Below are 21797 nucleotides of genomic sequence, written 5' to 3' on the forward strand. Positions count from 1 at the left end.
TTCTGGTTTGGAATTTAGTTTTGAAATTGTTAATAAAAATATGAGTATTTATGAGTATATCATTATTAAAAATCTAATATCTGCAAATATAATAGAATCTTTTTATCTTCATAAAAAAGCATTATGTTGCTATCTTCAAAAAATATATTCAATTATAAAAAAAAAAGTAAAATAAAAATAAAAAATTTAGAAATATGAGGAAAACATTTACTTTTATAAATTAAATTAAATTTATTTTAAAATACAGTATACAGTTTATATATTTTATTTTATTAAAACTATTTTAATATATATTGTAAATTATAATATTAACATTTGCAATGAACAAAAATTTTTAAAAGTTTTATTTAAATATTCATATATAATATATTAGATTACATAATTAAAACATTACAAATATATTTTTATGTTATGAAAATTTAATATAAAATTGGTGTTTTCGAAACATCAAACATAAAGATAATAGTGATTGGAAACGGGAAAATCCAGAGTTAAAGATAGTATATATTTACTAATTTTATATTCGTTTAATTAATTATTTGTATTATATATCAAATAGTTATATGTGTTGGGATTAAAATATTCTTTAATATTAAGCATTTTAATTTGCATAGATATTTAATATATTAAAATATTGATATATATAAAATTAAAAATATTAAAAACAATGATATAAAATTTACTTATTATTTTAATAAAAGTAAAATGGAAAATGTTTTATTAAAAAATTTTTATTAATTTTGATTAATAAAGGTACATTTTATAAAATCAATACTAATATTTCTTTTTTTTTTGTGATGACTGTTCTAATTGCGCATTTCTTTGTTTGTAATATGACTGTTTTGTTCTATTTTACACAATATTTAACATTGATATTTATTTTAATTTTCCTTGAAATACAATGAAGAAACAATCTGATAAGAAAATATTCTTAAGAAAGAAAATTTCACACTTCAACACTTCGTGAATGAAATATTTTTATGTTTTTATATTTTAAATAAAAATCATGGATTAAAAAATGTGGTTTTGTACAGAAAAAGAAAAAATTAATAAAGAAATTTGTCAAATAATATAAATTGTCAAAATTTATTTATTATAATTTAAATATTTAATTTATTATAATTTGTTCATTTATTCACCTATCTATTTAATGTACAATATAGAGTTAATCCTATAATTCTAATTATAATCAATCTTTAATTATCAAATTTAAAAATTATTACATTGAAATCAAAAGATCGTCTATATCAATTGAAACATAGTTAAGAATTTAATTTTAATTAATTCGAGTATTAAGTAAAATATTTGTAAGAAATAATTTATAAAACAGATAATCTTTTCATAAAAAGTCATGAAAAATAGAGATCAAAGAAAGAAGATCAAAATGGTGCAGTATTTGTTCATTTATTTATTTTATTTATAATTATCAAAGAAATTTTTAAAAATAGAAAAACATGTATAAATTAAAAAAAATATATTCACAAAATGCTTATTAAATTTTATCAGTATTTTATATTTTGTTAAAGCCGCAAACGGGTACGACTTTGAATATTGCACAAATGAGATGCCTAAACTATTATTATTGCTCGGAGGATCACTTACTACTGTAGGAGCTGTATAAACGTTTATCTTATGAATTCTAAGTGAACGAATGGTGATACTTTAACTCTTTTGCGGCTAATTTTGTGATTCTAACTGTTCTTTGATAAACTGTATCGTCGCCAAGATCTATCTGTTTATCTCCCCTGCCAGCTTTAGTACGACTACTCTTTTCTCTGTCGTTCTATTACTTCTATATTCTATGACGGATCTAGTTCGACTAGCGTCTTTGACAGCTCTCATTCGACTACCCAAACCGCGAGTCTTGGTTTTTCCACCAATCTTTGCATTTCGTGAAAATGCATACAGAGAGATATTAGAGGGACCAATCATCGCATCGAAAGGCGGTTTCGAAAGATTGGCCTTCGCGGGATCGCGCCGTAGTGCGTGAGAATCAGGACCTTTGCTTTCACTTCTACGGTGATCCATCACATAGCCCGCAATTACAATTTGAGAAGTGATCGCTATTGTGATTTCTGTTCAAACTAAGATCTGGAAACCATGCCCGCTCATAAATTACTGTTATACTGTTTGGCAGGTATTCGAATATATTGACAAGAGAACAGAACCCAATTCATTTCACGAGCCCGGGTCTTAACATATTTTATTATATTATTGTAAATTGTTACACAAGAATGTTAATTTATATGATTATTAAAAAAATTATAATTACACAATAATAATATCATATTATCTCTAAACAAGCAAAAATAATTCAACAAAAGATCACTTAACTCTTGGTATACAATTTTAATCGGTGAATCGTAATTGATAACAAACACCTAATCGAGTACAATAATACGAAATATTTACAAATATTAACAATAACACTTTGTTTCAGATCATCCATTTCTAGGAACTATCAAGATGTTTTTCAAGGTAAGTAAGTTTCTAAATACCAGTTGTAAAAGTACCGAAAAATAAAATACAATTAAGTACACTCAACACACAGGACGTCGAATTCATCGGTGCACGACTATTACGAATCGTGCCGAAGAATGACGAAGACAAGTTCAGGCCTTATTCCGGTCATTCGACGGTTTTCATTGGATCGATTGTTGATACATAATATCGCTGCTCTTGTACGTTTTTACCATACATCGCTCGACTCAGATGATAACAGTTCGTTATTATTGAGATTGATCAGTTATTTGGAACGCACACGAAGAAGTGTGCAGAACACGCTGGCTCTTCGTCGATTATCATTACGAGGATATTGTTGCAAGAACAAAATTGAAGACAATACAATGACTGAAATAAAACGAAATCCCGCTGCTGACCAGTTAATCGACTACAAGAAAAATTTAAAGGTAAATATAAATTTTTCTATAAAAGTTAAATAAAAAATTTGGTTTTATAAAAATTACTTATTTATTATATTCTTATAAAAATTGATCATCATATGATCAATTTTTAAATTTTGAAGATTTTTCTTTTTAATTAAAAAAAAATGAAAATAATATACTTAAAAATTTGAAATATATGTCACAAGACTTTGAAATAATTCCACTCCTTTATATTTGTGCACGTTTAGAATATTAACAAATGATCACTATGTATTATATTTTGTCAAAAATTGTATATATATACAATATTAAATTATTAATAATTGTAAATTAATAAAAATTGTAAATAGTATAAATATTTTTGATTTATAAATATCTACGAATAAAAAGATTAAAAAAAATTTAAATATCAAGGAGAAAAAATTATTTTTCATTTGATCAAATGTTATAAAAATATAATTCATTATGTTAACACTATTTGTGTAGAAATTCGCACTAACAAAGATGATTTACATAATGATAAATGATTTTTTATTCATCATATTATTTCTAATTCATATTATAATTAATTTTTTCTAAATTAAAATGTGAATGAAATATTCACAAAAAACAATTTATAAAATTCATGAAATTATTTGATTCCTAACCTGAATTAATGATTTTTCATTAAATTTTTGTCAAAGTCAAAGATTTTAATAAGATTTTAAAAAATAATAATAAGAGATATATATATATTAATTCCTATAAATTTTTAACAATCGAATATTGTTCTCCATCTAAAGAAATTAAGATAATGTTACGTTTCTATAAGATTTTGAATAAGAATAGTAATATTTATCTATTTTAAAAAAATTTTTTTATTTCATATGATATGAAAATTAATTTAATGCTTTTGAATTTATCAATTCATAATACTTATTTTATTCAAATATTTTTTCATTTACATTTAAATTTTGCTAAAATAAGAAAAGAACGAATTTATTATTATTGTAAAGGCTGCTTTAATATTATTCACTGTTCATGAAAATTGTCTATGAGAATATAATGCGCGCGCAACTCGCATTTTGTTGCATATTGTCCATACGAATATCAGTTAAAACGTATTTATTTTTATATATTTCATGGTCGATTATATATATATATATATATAATACGTAATAATGGATTTTTCTTGAAATATCCATACTGGCTTGTTAATTATATTGTTAATATTGTTAATTATTAAGCTGTGTTATTGAAATAGAGAATGATACTCAGTATCTTGCAAATGAAATTGAGATTTCAATCTTTTTATATGTGAATTTTGTCATGTTATATAATATTGTGATATTGAATATGAATATTTCATGTGTTTTTAGAATTTAAATTAGACAGAAAATAGAATTGATTATTGTGTTAATTAATTTAATATATATAATTTACTTTTTCATCGACACAATTTTTTTCGTTTGGAATAATAGGAAGACAATTTTTAATAAATCATTAGATATTCAAAATAAAATCTTAATAATAATAAATCTTAAAAACTATCAATGTTTTTACTTTATTACTTTACATTAAATGAAAAAAATTTTAAAAATCTGAAATTTAGAATTACATTTTTTTTTAAAAAACTTTGAATAAATATTGAAATTATTGATTTTTGATAGATAAGATAATTATGCATTGTAATAATAAAATAAATTTTTTTTATGAAATTTCGCTTGAAAAAATAAAAAGTTGTATATTTATAATGAATAAAGTCTTTAAATTTTATTTCTTAATTTTATGTCTTGGTTATCATGTAAATTGATATTATTTTAGATTGGTATCCAAATTTGAATAGATTAGTTTTCTTTTATTTTATTTTAAATCTATATGTCATTTAAATTATATTAATATACATTTTTTTCGATCAAACATAAATATTCTTTAAAATAATAATTTATTTTCTAAAAATAAAATTTATTACTTTTCTAATTATTATGTATGTCTATAACGGAAAAATTAAATTTTTCGCAAAAAAATTTTAATTCTGTTTTGATTTTAAATGAAAAGAATCTGATTATAAAATAAAAATTTTTTTTATTACAAATAATTGCAAATATATTATACTTATCTGTATAATAATTCTTTGAAAAGATCGATTCACCTATTTATCCAGAATTTCACGCAATTGTACAATTTGTCTCTGTCATCTATTTGAATTGATGACAACATAAATATAATTCACTAGATTATTATATCATATTTCATCCTTGATTGCGAATATTACGTTATTATATTATATTATTTATATGTATCTTATAATATGAACTAGCTAATTACCACTATCCTTTTTTTTGTTTCTATGATATTGATAAATAAATATTGGCAATAGAATATGAATTATCTTAAATATGAATCAAAAGAATGATTTTGAATAGAAAATTTGATTAATTTTAGATACCAAAAAAATTGCATAATGTACTCTTCGATATTTTTCGTTTTAGAGAATTGTGAAATTGAATTATTTTTGTAGATATAGAAATTTTATTATAAATTTAAAAATTTTTTTTAAAGTTCCTATACTCAAATATCATAAATATAATATTTTTAAAAATAAAAATTTTTTAACAGTCAACATACATAACAATCTATAGCATAATAAAATAACTTTTGATAATAATAGTTCATTGTTATTGAAAATATATGTTATAGATAAAAGTAATTTACCAAATGAACAATTTTAGTTTGATAATAGACTATCTACAAAAAGAAAATGTGATACAGTTTATATCGTTTGAAAATATCTTTATGATAATATCATTTTTAATTGCTTCGTGTTAATGCTTGCAGAAAAATTCCGCGATCAATGATTATCATTTTCAACGTCCATTAACGTATTTATCCTTTCTATTTAAAATGAGTTGAAAATGTCTGGTAGAGTATTTTCCAGAAAAGATACATATCAAATGAAACTTCCTGTTTTTGGTAGAAATTAACGGATTGATTTATTCATTTTTCTAAATTGATTTACTGATTCATTTTTTATAAACTCATATTTTTATAAAACGATATAATAAAATTAGAGAAAGAGAAAAAAAAACAAAAATAGAGAGCGTTTCATTAGACAAAATTAATCCAAGTATTTTATGTAAAAAATCAAGCGAAATCAGAATTTTCATAGACTTTCTTAAAATATGAATTCTCTGTTGGCGAATATAAAAAAATTACAAATGGAAACTTAGAAAGATTTATTTTATTCATTAAATACCATAATGAGTACTTCATTTTGAATAAATTGTATACATTTTTATACATCACGTGCATCCTACACTAAAAATGTAAAATATGTAAAATATTGGTAAAAATCTAAAATATGTGCATAAGTTAATTTTTTAATTTTGTAGTGAATTGCAAAAAATTGCATATAATGAACTGTAAAATATAACTATCATCAATGACCTTGAGAATGTTTTTGATAAGTAAAAACTATGACATATATGTATCTATTAAATAATATGTACCTATTAATAATAACATTTTGAAAATGAGTGTAATAAGTGTAATAAGCAAAATTCAAGCAATATTTAAATAATTTGATTATATTTTTCACGATAAAAAAGTCGTATGTATGTATGTATAATAAATATTTTACATATTTCTTACAAAAATATTCATATATATATATATTCGTTTATTGAATTAATAATAATTATTTTTTTTTAAATTATTATTTTAATTATTTAATATTTATTATTTATTATTATTATATTATTATTTATTATTATCTATTTAATTATTTAGTTATTTTTATTAATATATTTTTTAAACAATATCAAATAAATTATATAAAAAATATTATTTCAATAACTTCAACACGATTTGTATTGATTTAAAACATGAATAATGTTGAATATATATTTTATTGATTGCTATCATACATTTTCTATTTTGTGCAAAAAAGTTAATGACAAAAAGCATATTTTAATAATTAAATATTGATGTTATATCGCAGAAAAAAATGATAAAAAATCTATTTTAATATGAATTATAAAATTATGTTTTTTATATATGCTTAATTTTATCCTTGTTATATGGATATATAGGTTCTAATAAATATTGTATGAAAAATATTTTTTATAAATGCATCCCTAAATGCTAAAAGAATATGGATATTAATAAAAATATATATACATTTTTTCATAATTTATTTTTCTTTTAATAATTATTTTAATTTTTCTTTTAATAATTAAACCATGTTTTATATGAATATAAGAAGATTATATAAAAATAATTCTTTTTTAACTAATAGTATATGTATATGTTTTTTTTTGTCAGCCTGATTGTCCAATATTTCTTACTTCAAGTGGAACACCAGTTTCGAAGAAAGCCAGTTTGACAGTAGGACCAAATGGTCCCATATTGCTTCAAGATTTTGTCTTTTTAGATGAACTATCGCATTTTAATAGAGAAAGGATTCCGGAACGTGTAGTCCACGCTAAGGGAGCTGGTAGATTGATTTATTTTATTTTTAAATAAATTGTGAAGTATTTATAAAACATATTTATCATTAAATTTTAAATTTATAATTTATATATGTATAAATATTAATAATACGTAACATTTTTCAATTTTTCAATTTGTTTTATGATAAAATATAATACATTGATATAAAATTTAATATATTTCAAAAAAATAAATATCGAAAATAAAAAATGATCACTTAAATCAAAATTTATCAATAATTGGCAGAGTAATCAAAATATTTGAAATTTTTTTCGATAATTACAATTACTCAAATATGAAGTTTTTTTAATATAATAAATTCAGATTAAATTCAGATTAAACAGATTAAATTGAATTAAATATATTAATATATTTTCATTAATCTGGCTTTATATTTACTATAAATTATTTATAATATTAACCAGATTCTACATACTAATAAATTAAAATCTAAATTAAATAGATATCTGAATATTCGAAAATATTCGAATATTTGGATTTTAATTAAATAAATATCTGATTAATTAAATTTACTAATATTGTCTATCCAATACAAACAATAGGAATTTTAATCTATAATCGATCATATTTTATATTAAAATTATTCCATTCGAAATTCTAATATTTTTTCATTTCAGGTGCATTTGGTTATTTCGAAGTTACCCATGACATTACGAAATACTCTAAAGCAAAAGTTTTTTCCTCAATTGGAAAACGAACTCCTATTGCCGTAAGGTTTTCCATTGTGAGTAGTGAAAGTGGTTCTGCAGATACTGGCAGGTAATTGCAAATATAAATTTTCATTTTTTTATAGGATATTATTGATTCTCTAAAATATCACATGCATCGTCACGCGATGAAAAATGTTTATTTTCTTCTATATAAAATTTAAATAAAGCAGTGACAGCAATGATGAAGATGTATACTTATTATCTCATTTACAGAAATAAATTTTTAGAAATAGAATGATTTGATCCAAATATAATTTAATATCACTATTATCAAAGAAATTTATATTATTTAGCTTCTCCAAAAAATTTGGATTTAAATACATTTGAATATTTAATAATATTTTTTTATTATATTTGTTATTTTTATTGATTTTATATTATATGTATGAAATTAATTATAATCTAAATATATTTATTTTATTTTATAATTATTTAAAATTAAATATTAAAACTATTTTTATTTTATTATGTGTAATTTTCTTTTATAAATTTATATTTGTTGCTGAATTAATTTTTATAATAGAGTTATATTTATTATTAAAACTATTTTTATTTTATTATGTGTAATTTTCTTTTATAAATTTATATTTGTTGCTGAATTAATTTTTATAATAGAGTTATATTTAAAAATAATATTTAAATAATACTAATCTGTTATTTATTATTATTCACTAATAATTACTTTCAAGATAAAAACTCGAGCTTCACAGCATAATTTACTGCATTTACTGTGAAAATAATGGAAACAAAGCTAAAAATTGTTTTGTTTGCATAGAAATTATCACTTAGTATTATACGAAATTGGACGAGAAACTTGAACATTGGCCTTGCAATTAATTGATCAATTAGTAGTAATAATTGGTCGCCATAGAAAAATTTTTTCTTTCAATACTATAAAATTATAAAATTTATATCAATTACATGATTTTGCGCTATTTATATATAGTTATTTTTCTAATTTCATTTCAATTAAATGATTCAATTCACTATTTCATAATTATTTCAATAATTAAAAGAATAAATCAATTTTCTCGAAAAACTCATTCTAATAGAATCATTCATTTCTTAATAATTCTTTATTTTGTTCTTCAGAGATCCTCGTGGTTTCGCAGTTAAATTTTACACCGAGGAGGGTGTTTGGGACTTGGTCGGTAACAATACACCAATATTCTTCATTAAAGATCCCATATATTTTCCCAGTTTCATACATACTCAGAAAAGAAACCCTGTTACACATCTGAAGGTTTGTCATCAATAACATTGTACTTAAGAATCTCAAAGTTTTATAATTATATAGTTAATCATAAAAGTATTTGACTATTTCATGTTTTTATTTTTAAAAATCTATGAAAAATAATAATGGTCTAATTTGGATTCTTACTAAATTTTTAAAGTTCAAAATTTTGGATATTTAAAAATTAATTGTAAAAATAAAAATTTACTTACTTTGATTTCTATTAATGAAATTGTTTTGTAGGATACCGACATGTTTTGGGATTTTCTCTCTTTAAGACCTGAATCAACTCACCAAGTTATGTTTTTATTTTCGGATAGAGGAATTCCCGATGGTTATCGTCATATGAATGGTTACGGTTCTCATACGTTCTCATTGGTGAATGCCAAAGATGAAACAGTTTATTGTAAATTCCATTATAAGGTGCATTTCTTTATATTTTATTATATCTTATTAAGAAATCTATTCTTAATGATTCTAATCCAGTGTAATGTTATTTTTAAATATAAAAAAATTATTTCATTTTATTTGTTAATAATAATAAAAAAATAAAAAATATTAACGTTTACATATTTTGAGAAGTATAATTTTATTAGATATTCTATTATATATGAAATTATTTTTTATAGACCGATCAAGGAATTAAAAATTTACCAGTAGACAAAGCGACTGAATTGAGTGCTAGTACTCCCGATTATGCGATTCAAGATCTTTACGATGCAATCGCCAAGAATGAATATCCAACTTGGACATTCTATATTCAAGTGATGACTCCAACACAAGCAAAATCTTTTAAATGGAATCCTTTCGATTTAACCAAGGTAATGGATTAAATATTTGATATGAAATTAAAATTAGGTTTTATTTTAGAATTTATATAACGTAATTAAATTTAATATCATCAAATTGTTTTAATTGTTAAAAAATTAGTGATTTAAAATATATATAAATCTTGGAATAAATATGCGATAATCTTTAATTAAAAAAATGTTTTAAATTGAATAGGTATGGCCTCATGATGAATATCCACTCATCCCTGTCGGTAAGTTAGTACTGAACCGAAATCCTGATAATTACTTTGCTGACATAGAGCAAATAGCCTTCGATCCGGCTCATATGGTACCTGGTATTGGAGCAAGTCCTGACAAAATGCTACAAGGTCGAATGTTCGCTTACGGTGATGCTCATAGACATCGTCTTGGCCCAAACAATCTGCAATTACCAGTGAATTGTCCATTCAAGGTAATTTTTCTACTTTTATTAATGAAAGATATAACATCTACTTGTATAAAATAATAATATATATTAATGAGTGATATGAAATATATTGATATCCATTTTAAAAAAAAAAATGCATAATTTTATAATATAATTATAATGTAAATTCCCACTTTTTTTTTTATTTGAAAACAATACAAAATAATAAAACATCAGTAAATTTTTAATTACAATATACGTACTTATAATAGATTAACGTTTTAGTTAACTATATTAACTATTATATAATTATATATAATATAGTTAACTATATTATTCCTAACAATGAAAAAAACTAATAAAATGAAAAAAGAAATGAAAAAAAAATTTTTTTTTTCAGGAAATTTCTGTAATGAACTATCAACGCGATGGCCAAGCGACTATAAATAATCAAAATGGTGCACCAAACTATTTTCCTAATAGTTTTGGTGGGCCTAGAGAATGTCCAGCTGTAGCTCCTCCGAAGTACTTTGTGAGTGGCGACGTAGGTCGTTATGATGTAGATCCAAACGAAGACAATTATGGACAAGTTACTTTATTCTGGAGAAACGTTCTTGACGATAAAGAGAAAAGCAGATTAGTGAACAATTTAGTACAAAGTCTTAGCAATGCATCGACATTCATCATTGAAAGAGCCGTAAAGAATTTTACGGAAGTAGATACTGATCTTGGCAAAAGACTTACGGAAGGTCTTCATGATAATGGTGTATTAATTAATTCTTATGGAAAGATTGTGAAAAAATAAAGATTACTTTTTTTTTATATTATAATCATTAATTTAGATTAGATATATATTATATAATTGTTAATATTTTCCATAATGAAGCACATTATTATTTTAGTTATCTATTTACATCATTTTCTGAAGCTAAACATATTTTATAATGTCTGATATTTTTTTTTCTTTATTATATAATTATTAACAGATCCAATTAATTATGTAAATGTGTGAGGATTAGTATATAAAGAAAAATTTCTAATAATTATAAAGAATATTAAACTATTTATATTAAATTTTGAAACCTTTAATTGATTTTACTACTTGTTACTAATAACTCAATTGAATTATGTGCGTTTATTTAATATATTATATAGAAATCAAATTTTATTATTATGGTCTAAAATTTTATATATAATATTCTTAATATTAATATGCTTTAATCAATATATATTATAATAAAAAAATTTATAATTCAATATGCAACAATAAAAATTTAATTATTTTTAAAACCTACCTATCGGAAGTCTAATAGATTCTTTTCATAATTTTGTTTACTATTATCTTACTGTATTACTTTTTATATTTACATGATGTTTAAACAACAACGTATTATATTTTAAAGATCGTTAAAGATTCAAAGTTTGACATTATTTCGAACGACTTGTGTTAAATATTTAAATTACATATGAATAAAAAAAAAGAACCGCAAAGAATAAAATGAATAAAATTTATAATAAAATTTATCATAGATTTTCGAGAAATAATTTAAATCGTAGAATAATTAAATAGCAAAGTTTAATATTTTGGTATCCCCAGAAAATGTTTTTAATATACTTAAAAATTAAATGATTTGTTTATATAATTTATCTATCAAATTTCTATCAAATATCTATAAAATCTACATCTTTTTTTCTGCAAAAATAAATAAATAAATAAATATATCATTGTAAATTCAAAAAATTAAATGATCTTATCTATATAAAAAATGGAAGATTTATGTTTTGTAATTCTTATATAAAAACTTAAATTTCATTAAATATAATTTAATATATTAAATATATAATAATTAAATATATTAATCCAATATAAAACAATATATAACAATATATAATATAATATTATATATAATATATAATATAAAACAAAAAATAAGCAAAAATTAATAATATCATTTCATTACTATCAAGTCAAATATTGATAAATAGAAAATATAAATATATTGCAATATAGGAAGTTAATATAATAAGTCGGTGAGGAAAATCCATTATTTTCTTGCTTAGTCATTTGTCATTTGTTTGAAAAAACAAGCAATCATTTATTTTTTGTTTGAAAAAACAAGCAGTCATCTGTCTTTTGTTTGAAAAAAAAGAAGTCATTTGTCTTTTGTTTGAAAAAACAAGAAGTCATTTATCTTTTGTTTGAAAAAACAAGCAATCATTTGTCTTTTGTTTGAAGAGATATGAAATATATTTAGTTTATTTTTACGAAAATCAAGCGAAAGAAAACCAATATAAAACATTTTTTTTAAGCAGAAACATTTTTTAATATAAAGACATTATATATAATTAAATGATGATACGTATGAATATTTATACGTTTAATTCTCAATAAAATAATATTTAAAAAAATAAATAAAAATATTTTCAGAAATTATTTTATGTATTGATGTAATGCAAATTAATAATATAATATTAAATTAAATTAATTAAAATGTTATTTGACATAAATACTTAGAGTATATAGTATTTTAATTATTTTAATTAATTATATATTTCTGGTTTGGAATTTAGTTTTGAAATTGTTAATAAAAATATGAGTATTTATGAGTATATCATTATTAAAAATCTAATATCAGCAAATATAATAGAATCTTTTTATCTTCATAAAAAAGCATTATGTTGCTATCTTCAAAAAATATATTCAACTATAAAAAAAAAAAGTAAAATAAAAATAAAAAATTCAGAAATATGAGGAAAACATTTACTTTTATAAATTAAATTAAATTTATTTTAAAATATAGTATACAGTTTATATATTTTATTTTATTAAAATTATTTTAATATATATTGTAAATTATAATATTAACATTTGCAATGAACAAAAATTTTTAAAAGTTTTATTTAAATATTCATATATAATATATTAGATTACATAATTAAAACATTACAAATATATTTTTATGTTATGAAAATTTAATATAAAATTGGTGATTTCGAAACATCAAACATAAAGATAATAGTGATTGGAAACGGGAAAATCCAGAGTTAAAGATAGTATATATTTACTAATTTTATATTCGTTTAATTAATTATTTGTATTATATATCAAATAGTTATATGTGTTGGGATTAAAATATTCTTTAATATTAAGCATTCTAATTTGCATAGATATTTAATATATTAAAATATTGATATATATAAAATTAAAAATATTAAAAACAATGATATAAAATTTACTTATTATTTTAATAAAAGTAAAATGGAAAATATTTTATTAAAAAATGTATTAATTTTGATTAATAAAGGTATATTTTATAAAATCAATACTAGTATTTTTTTTTTTGTGATGACTGTTCTGTTATAATTGCGCATTTCTTTGTTTGTAATATGACTGTTTTGTTCTACTTTACACAATATTTAACATTGATATTTATTTTAATTTTCCTTGAAATACAATGAAATAAGAAACAATCTGATAAGAAAATATTCTTAAGAAAGAAAATTTCACATTTCAATCTTGAATTAAATATTTTTATATTTTAAATAAAAATCATGGATTAAAAAATGTATTTTGTACAGAAAAAGAAAACATTAACAAAGAAATTTGTCATATAAATTGTCAGAATTTATTTATTAATTTAAATATTTAATTTATTATATAATTTGTTAATTTATTCACAAATCTATTCAAAAAAAATAAAATCAATTTCAAAAAAAATCTATTCAAATATCTATTTAATGTACAATATAGAGTTAATTCTATAATTCTAATTATAATCATCAATCTTTAATTATCAAATTTAAAAATTATCACATTGAAATCAAAATAAGATCATCTATATAATTGAAACATAGTTAAAAATTTGATTTTAATTAATTCGAGTATTAAATAAAATATTTGTAAGAAATAATTTATAGAATAGATAATCTTTTCATAAAAAGTCATGAAAAATCAGAAGATCATTTCAGATTTCAGGGATTTACCCGTTCCCGTGCGCAGACTCATACTTATGTATGTGTAATTCATTTGAACGAATATTTGTGCATACATAGTTCATCAATTGTATATAAACCGCATTGAGCTGTCGTTCAGTCGTCACTTCTCAGTCTATTTTCGAATAGTTTGAACATCTCATTGAAATTTAATATATATTTAGAATACATATTTTACAATGAAGATCTATTTTATTGTCGCCCTTCTATTCATGGCTATGGCTGCCATGGCTGCACCTGTTGGTGGGTAAACATTTTATTTATTAAAATATTTTGTATAATTTTACATTTCTGTAAATATTATAAAATTGTATTGATTAATTCCATTTTATAATATTTTATTGCATCAATTTATGTTTCTTCACGAATTTTAATAAAAAAATTCTTTTTTGACAATTTTTTTAATGAAACTTACTTCGAATTAATATGATAAATATTATTTAACGAATAACATGTTGTTCTTTAAAAATAATTTTATATATTCGTAAAAATCACTTACTTCAATGCAATAATTTAATATTACTGGATATTTAAAAAATAATTAACAAATTTTATATATATATATATATAAAGAGATAAATTTTCATTTATCTGATACTATTATTTTTATGTTTTAATATTCCATTGTTAATGTATCTTTTATTATTTCATTGCTAATTTATTCGTAAATTACACATTTTATTATACATATATTATACAAAATTTTTTTTTGTTCAAATTTTAGAGGATGAATTCGAGCCACTTGAGCATCCTGAGACCGAAGGACGTTCTGATAGACATAGAAGAGTAACTTGTGACCTTCTCTCGTTCAAAGGACAGATTAACGACAGTGCTTGTGCTGCTAACTGTATCACTTTGGGTAAAGCTGGAGGTCATTGCAAGGACGGAGTTTGTATTTGTCGAAAGTATGTAATTTCTCGAATTTAAGTTTAGAATTAAATTTTTTGAATTTAACTAAATCTTGAATACTTTTATGATTCTATTTAATATAATATTATCGATTGAAAATTTTCATGAATAAGTGAATAATTCTCTGATAATATTATTTAAATATGTTCAAAGTTTATTTGCTTATTTATATTACTCGATTAGAAATTGGAATTAATTTCCTTCGACATTTTTTATTATTTATCGAATTTAGAATGATTTTATAAAGAAAAATTTTATATTATTACTCCTTTTTCAGAACTACTTTCAAGAATCTTTGGGACAAACGTTTCGGTTAAATATCATTATAAAGATTCAACGATGAAATTTTTTAATAAAAAATATGAAAATGCGAAATGATTATAAAATGAAAAATAAAATAAATATTTGATAAAATTCGCTTATGTTAACATAATATAATAATTGAAAAATGATATATCATCGTTGATAATTCGATGGACTTTAATTTGCTTATTTAATAAATAACATAAGTAAATTATCTTTTGGTTTAGTTTCTTTAAAGTATTATCTTTTGAATAAATAAATCTTTTAAAAAAATATATAAGTTTTTCATTAATTTATACCATATTTTTTTATATAAATAAATTAAATAATAAAAAATAAATTTTTTTTGTAAATATATATTAATTATATATTAATTTATTAATATTATTTTATTAATATTCATACATTCATTAATTTAATAATTAAATTGTTAAATGCATAAATTGATAATAAAAATTTAAAAATTAATACATTATTGATTATTATTATCATCAATTATAACGAAAAATCATTTATGTTGACGGAATTGACTGTCAACGCCATCTCTTAAAAATTCATGACACTTTTTCAAAGGAGAGGTAAAGTAGAATAAAAATTGAAAACTAGTGCCATCTTTCGATTATTTTTAGAAATATATTTTACCTTATATTTGAAGAAATGTCATTATTTCTCAAGAGATGGCATTATTGATCAATTCTTACACTATTTATATCATTTTTTTTTTATTTACGAGTTTCATTTGCGGCACTCTGGAGATGGCGCTGATTTCCTAATTTTTACTTTATCTCTGTCCTTTTCTCACTATTTACTCTCCTTGTCTATGCTTCGAAAAATTTATACGCTCAAGAGATTGACTTCTATATCTGATTAACTTTATTGTTTCCTTTGTATAAAAATCTATTCTTCGATTAAAAATCTGAATAGATAAATAAATTAATATTAATATAATAATATATAGTTATGAATCAAAACACGTATTTGTAATTAATTCTTTCATATATATACAAAGAATCCATGTAATATATTATTATAACTTTATTTATTTTCATATGTATTTTATACATTTTTAATTCTATATACTCCATGCACATTATTTTACATTTAACTACACTATTATTACATTTTTTATTTTACTCTATTTTATTTATTTTATATATATATATATATACATACATATATGGGACATTCATTATACCATATTATGTAAAATATAGAATCTACCAAGAATGCAACGTAACGATACAGGAGCACGAGTTATCTATGATAATAACTACCATTCAATAACCGGTTCCACTGATGCATTATCATACGACATATACTCTATTATTAATATGAAGCCTGATGTTTCTCTGGGTTTGATTCACACGCTTCCGCCTGATTTTTTCCCCGTTGTTACATTACATTAACGATTATCGCGTGATAGGGGAGAAAATCATCGAGCATACGATAATCGAGTCAGTCTAGCAATGCGATAATTAAATGGCTCTCGTCAGTCAACTCTGACGTTTCAATCGTGAATTTTATCGTGAACCATCACATGTTACAAAATATAATATTCTTATCGTGCAACCCGCCTAAATTTGATCCGATAATTTTCATTTTCCAATGAAAGAAGAAGAAAAAAAAAAAAAAAAAGAAGAGAAAGTGGAGAAAGCAGAAAAGCGACTGGTTGAAGCTTCGCGCAGTCTTTTCTCGACGCTTCTTCTTTATTAATAAACATAAAAAAAAAAAAAAAAGTTTTGCCCTACCCTTTTGCGAAGTTTGTCGACGAAGCAGAGTTCGACGCAGCGAACCCCAACGCGTACACGGATGGACGACTTTGTACTTACATGCGATGGAGACCCTAAAAATACACGCAACGACTAAAAATAATCCTCGATCGGTGCTAAATACATTCGTTTCGAAGAAGCTCGCCATTCGAAGGAAGAATTTTAGATGTGGACGAAATTCAGAAACATGGAAAACAAATTTTGTATTATTATTACATTTCTCTCGTGTTATTATTTCGTTATATATATATGCATAAAAGAAATTTTACTCGATAGTTTGATAATTCGTTATTTATTATCTAATTTATTAAGACAAAGTTTCTTTCAATATTTTTTCCTTAAAATTAATTCTATTTTGACCCTTTGATTATGCCCGTCTATCGTTATAATAAATAATTCACGTTCAGAAATTAAATCTTTCTTTCATGAATTCTTTGCAACGCAAATTTTTAAAATGAAAAGCTTCCCAAGATTGTGAAGAAATTTTATTTTAATATAAAATAGAATTATTTCAGTTATTATAAAAATGAGAAAAAATAAATTAATCAAATGTTTAATTATAAATTGTAATATCATATAAATTCAATTTTTTCAAGATGAATTGAAAAATATATACACATCATGCACATTAATTATATACTGTTATAAAAATAAAACACTTTTTAATCCACTATAAAGATTACTACACAAATAGAAAATTATTAACCTCCATCACAAATATTCTATACGTAGAAATCCTTTCTTAAATCCTTTTCCCTCGAAAATTTCGATAAATCATAGCTCTTTCCTCAAAGTTATCAAAATTCAACTCTGTAATGAACCTCTAACCAATAACTCGTGCATCAACTTTTACATCGTTTTCCTCGATTCTCCAAAGATATCTTACGAACAATATATATATATATATATCACAGCGATTTTTCACTTCGAAAAAAACTTCGTAAATCGCAATTAAATCGCAATTAAAAATTGCAACGCATCTTCTTCTCGACACACGCCATTTTTCCTCTCTCCTAACCTCTAACCACGACCTGTCACCGTTCAAACTTTCCAGGAAACTTGAAAGCAATCTGGCAAGGGGTCGAGGGCACGCACAGCAACGAGGGGTGGCCTCAGGGTGGGGGCGACGCAATTAGGAGAGAACATAAATCCCGCAGTTTAGCACACTTCCTCGCATCGCCGGTAGATCGGAGAATACAAATCAATCGTCGTAACGGCCGACTGCGCATTTAATTTCCATTCGGCTTCTGATCCGCGCGGACGGGGTGGGTTAACGTGGAACAGGACAAATAGGACGAGCAGAGCAGGCGGAGGAGAGATTGTACGAATGGATGAAAGAAGAGGGTTGAGAAGAGCTCACGGTATGTGATGATAGAAGGAGGAGGAGGAGGAGGAGAGGGGAAAAAAAAACGATGGAAAAGTGGGTTAAGGGGGAAGGATGGGAGAGTAATTTGCGAACATCGAAGCAAAGGAGATTTAGGACACGGAGAATGGACGATTGGACGTTCTGGGATGGAATGGAAAAACACAGAGGACAGGAAACGTGGGATGGTGATGGTATTAGATTGAATCTGGAGGTGGAATTGAGAGAGAAAGAGATGTGGGAAGAAAATTTTTGTGATGACAAATGAAATATAGTTGCTTGGAAATAGAGGATTTGGTAAAATGGGCAAGATTCAAAATGTGTGACTGGAAAGTGGATTTGGAAAGTGTGAAAGTATTTGCATATTAATATATTTATTATTACTGTATTTAATAAAAAGACAGATAATGCAAATATTTTTTGTGATTACTGTGTTTAAATGAGAATTTCCTTTAAATTATTATAATTAAAGTTTATTACTGATTCTTATTGACAATTCTCTTAAGTCTTTGATATTTATTACTTTATTATATCAGTAGATTATTTATCCTTTTAATATAAATGTTTTGAAAATTCTATATAATTAGTATGCAATTCTACTATTCATTCTATCAATTTATAAGAGAAAAACATTTGAATTTTACATTGAGGAATGCTTAATAAGCTATAATACATTAATTTATTTTCTTCACAATAAAATAATACATACAATTTATTCAAATTATATTCAATTAGCTTCAATTTTGATATGCGACAATCATGATTAACAACAATATATTCAATTACTAAATTCGAAATAGATTTGTACACAGTTTATATAAAATTAAGCATTTCATGTGACAAGCTAACCTAAAAATCGATTTTAACAAAAATTAGTTCCATTCACATTAAATTAAATACATAAAATGAAAGGAAAAAAAGAAAAAGAATAAATTTCCGGAATAAATTGACAGAGGGAAAGGAAAGAGGAGAAATAGAATGGTGAAAAACGAGGACACGACGAATGGAAAAGAAAATTCTCGTTGGAATGTTGAAGATTCTCTTCAGTCTATTTCCATTCGAACGTAGGCGTTTCCCCTCCCTTCGTTGTAAACGGATCCTGGGATCGATGAATGACACCGGCGTAAAAAGGATTTACCGCGTTCCGCGACGAATCGACGGTGATCCGATTCGCATTAAGCCCGCGACGTGCACGCCGGATCGAATTTGTACGCGTCGTTACGCGCTCACGTCGCCTCCTCCTGGAAAATGAGCACATTCCGATAATTGCGCTTTCGGTGCATTGTTTACCCCGTGCAATAACGATCGACGTGACTCTTTCCTCAACGCCCGTTCACGCTAATAAGCTTTGTAATCGTTGTTGTCCGATCGCGGAGATAACGCGCGTAAATGCGCTGCCAGGCCCGATTTTATAAAAGAATTATGCTTACGAATCGTGATTCTACTCTTTGTTGGATATAAAATAGAATTTTTATCTTTATTTTTTAGAATTGAGATAATTGGAAATGATAAAAATAGTGGAAAACGAAGAATTGAAATGTTTTTCGTTGCAAGGAGCAAAGCGAGGAGATTAGAGGTTAGGAACTAGAAAAGATTAAGTTAAGTTAATTAGATTAGATTGATTTCTAAAATATTCTTAATATTTTCTTATAAAGATTTTGATTCTTGAGATTATTTTCAAATTCTTGAATTGAAAAACATTTAAAACAACTTTGATTGAATTGAGAATTTTGAGATCTTCGAGAACTTAAACTCTTCTAGTCCACAAGTGTAGTAATAAATTTTTAAATACAAATTTCACTTATGTCACATATAAGAAACCAAACAAACATTCCAACTAGAACATTATTTCAAAAAATAAGTGAGGCCGAACAAATTTTTACGCGAAGAAACAAGAATCTTCCGAATGCCTGGTTCAAGTAATGATGCTCGAGGAAACATAGGTTAGTGGATAGCAATAGATCGACGACACTTTCGACAGTGGCGCAATCTGGGAGACACGATTATTGCCTTTGCAAGATCCCCAACTATTTCCACCGCTGATAAGGTTCCTTCGAGCCACAAGATTTCCTTCTTTTCTCTTTTACACGGCATACTTACACATACTCTTGTACATACTCTCTCATCGTTACTCGTGGTCATAGCATCCAGGCTTACCTAACTTGGTCGACGGCGAGCCGCACTCCCGTCATTGCCAAGCAAGTTTATGGCCCAGACCGACGCCCATAAACTGTACAAATGGTAAATCTACCGTAAGATCATCCCAGCCGAAAATGATGTATCGTAGGTTCCATACACACGAGAAATCGGCGGACCTACTAGTTTGACCCACCACCCCTAGTCCCTCTCTCTTTCCTGCGACGATGTTATCTATGACGGAAAGAATTGACGAAAAACGACGATGTGCTACTGGCTTGAAGTGTAATTTCTAGATCTGTTTTGGTGGATATCTTGTATAAAATGAATCCTTTGACTTTGAAATATAAATAATAAATATATATCATATTGATATAGTATTTGTGAATTGAACTATTTTATTTGGAAGTTGATTTATATTGACTAATTTAGGTTAGATCAATCAAATCAATTTGTAAATTTATAAATATTTTTATAATGAAATAAGTAAGTATTCGATATAAATATTATTATTTTATACGATACTAATTCTTATTCTAAATCTTCTTATTCTCTCTTCTTTCAGTAACATCAATGTCCAATTCGATAACCTGTGAAAATTTATATACATATTCGAAATAAAATATAATAATTCTTGATATTTTATTTTATCTATTTCAAAATTTTACTACGATTCTTGTTTAAAATTTAGAATAATTAATTTACATTCTTATTTACAAAAGATAATTCCATAATAATGTGCCTTGGATACAAAATTATTGAACATTTTGTTTCCAACGTTTCCCCGTATTTCGCACATGGATTTTA

At 23.7% G+C, this 21797-nt stretch overlaps 2 protein-coding genes across 3 annotated transcripts; both read left to right on the forward strand.

Moving 5' to 3' along the window:
• Positions 1-1812: 1812 nt before the first annotated feature.
• On the forward strand, positions 1813-11811 carry LOC105735495 (catalase-like). 2 transcript variants are annotated; one of them, XM_086910816.1, is made up of 10 exons: positions 1813-2137; positions 2441-2478; positions 2552-2909; positions 7188-7359; positions 7994-8135; positions 9179-9329; positions 9564-9743; positions 9950-10141; positions 10326-10562; positions 10918-11811. In XM_086910816.1, the coding sequence occupies exons 3-10, from the start codon at positions 2598-2600 to the stop codon at positions 11320-11322; spliced, it is 1791 nt and encodes a 596-aa protein (XP_086766942.1). In that variant the 5' UTR covers positions 1813-2137; positions 2441-2478; positions 2552-2597; the 3' UTR covers positions 11323-11811. The 2 variants fall into 2 exon arrangements, with proteins under 2 accessions (XP_086766942.1, XP_086766943.1); XM_086910817.1 differs by having other exon boundaries at positions 1845-2356.
• A 2782-nt stretch (positions 11812-14593) lies between these two features.
• Def1 (defensin 1) lies at positions 14594-15997 on the forward strand. The gene is made up of 3 exons (XM_003693866.4): positions 14594-14753; positions 15235-15415; positions 15697-15997. Exons 1-3 carry the CDS (start codon positions 14690-14692, stop codon positions 15734-15736), a joined length of 285 nt encoding a protein of 94 aa, XP_003693914.1. The 5' UTR covers positions 14594-14689; the 3' UTR covers positions 15737-15997.
• Positions 15998-21797: the final 5800 nt, after the last annotated feature.

This window comes from Apis florea, unplaced genomic scaffold, assembly GCF_048593485.1.
Source record: "Apis florea isolate Af1SG1 unplaced genomic scaffold, ASM4859348v1 contig_3203_pilon, whole genome shotgun sequence".
NCBI classification, from domain to species: Eukaryota; Metazoa; Arthropoda; class Insecta; order Hymenoptera; family Apidae; genus Apis; species Apis florea.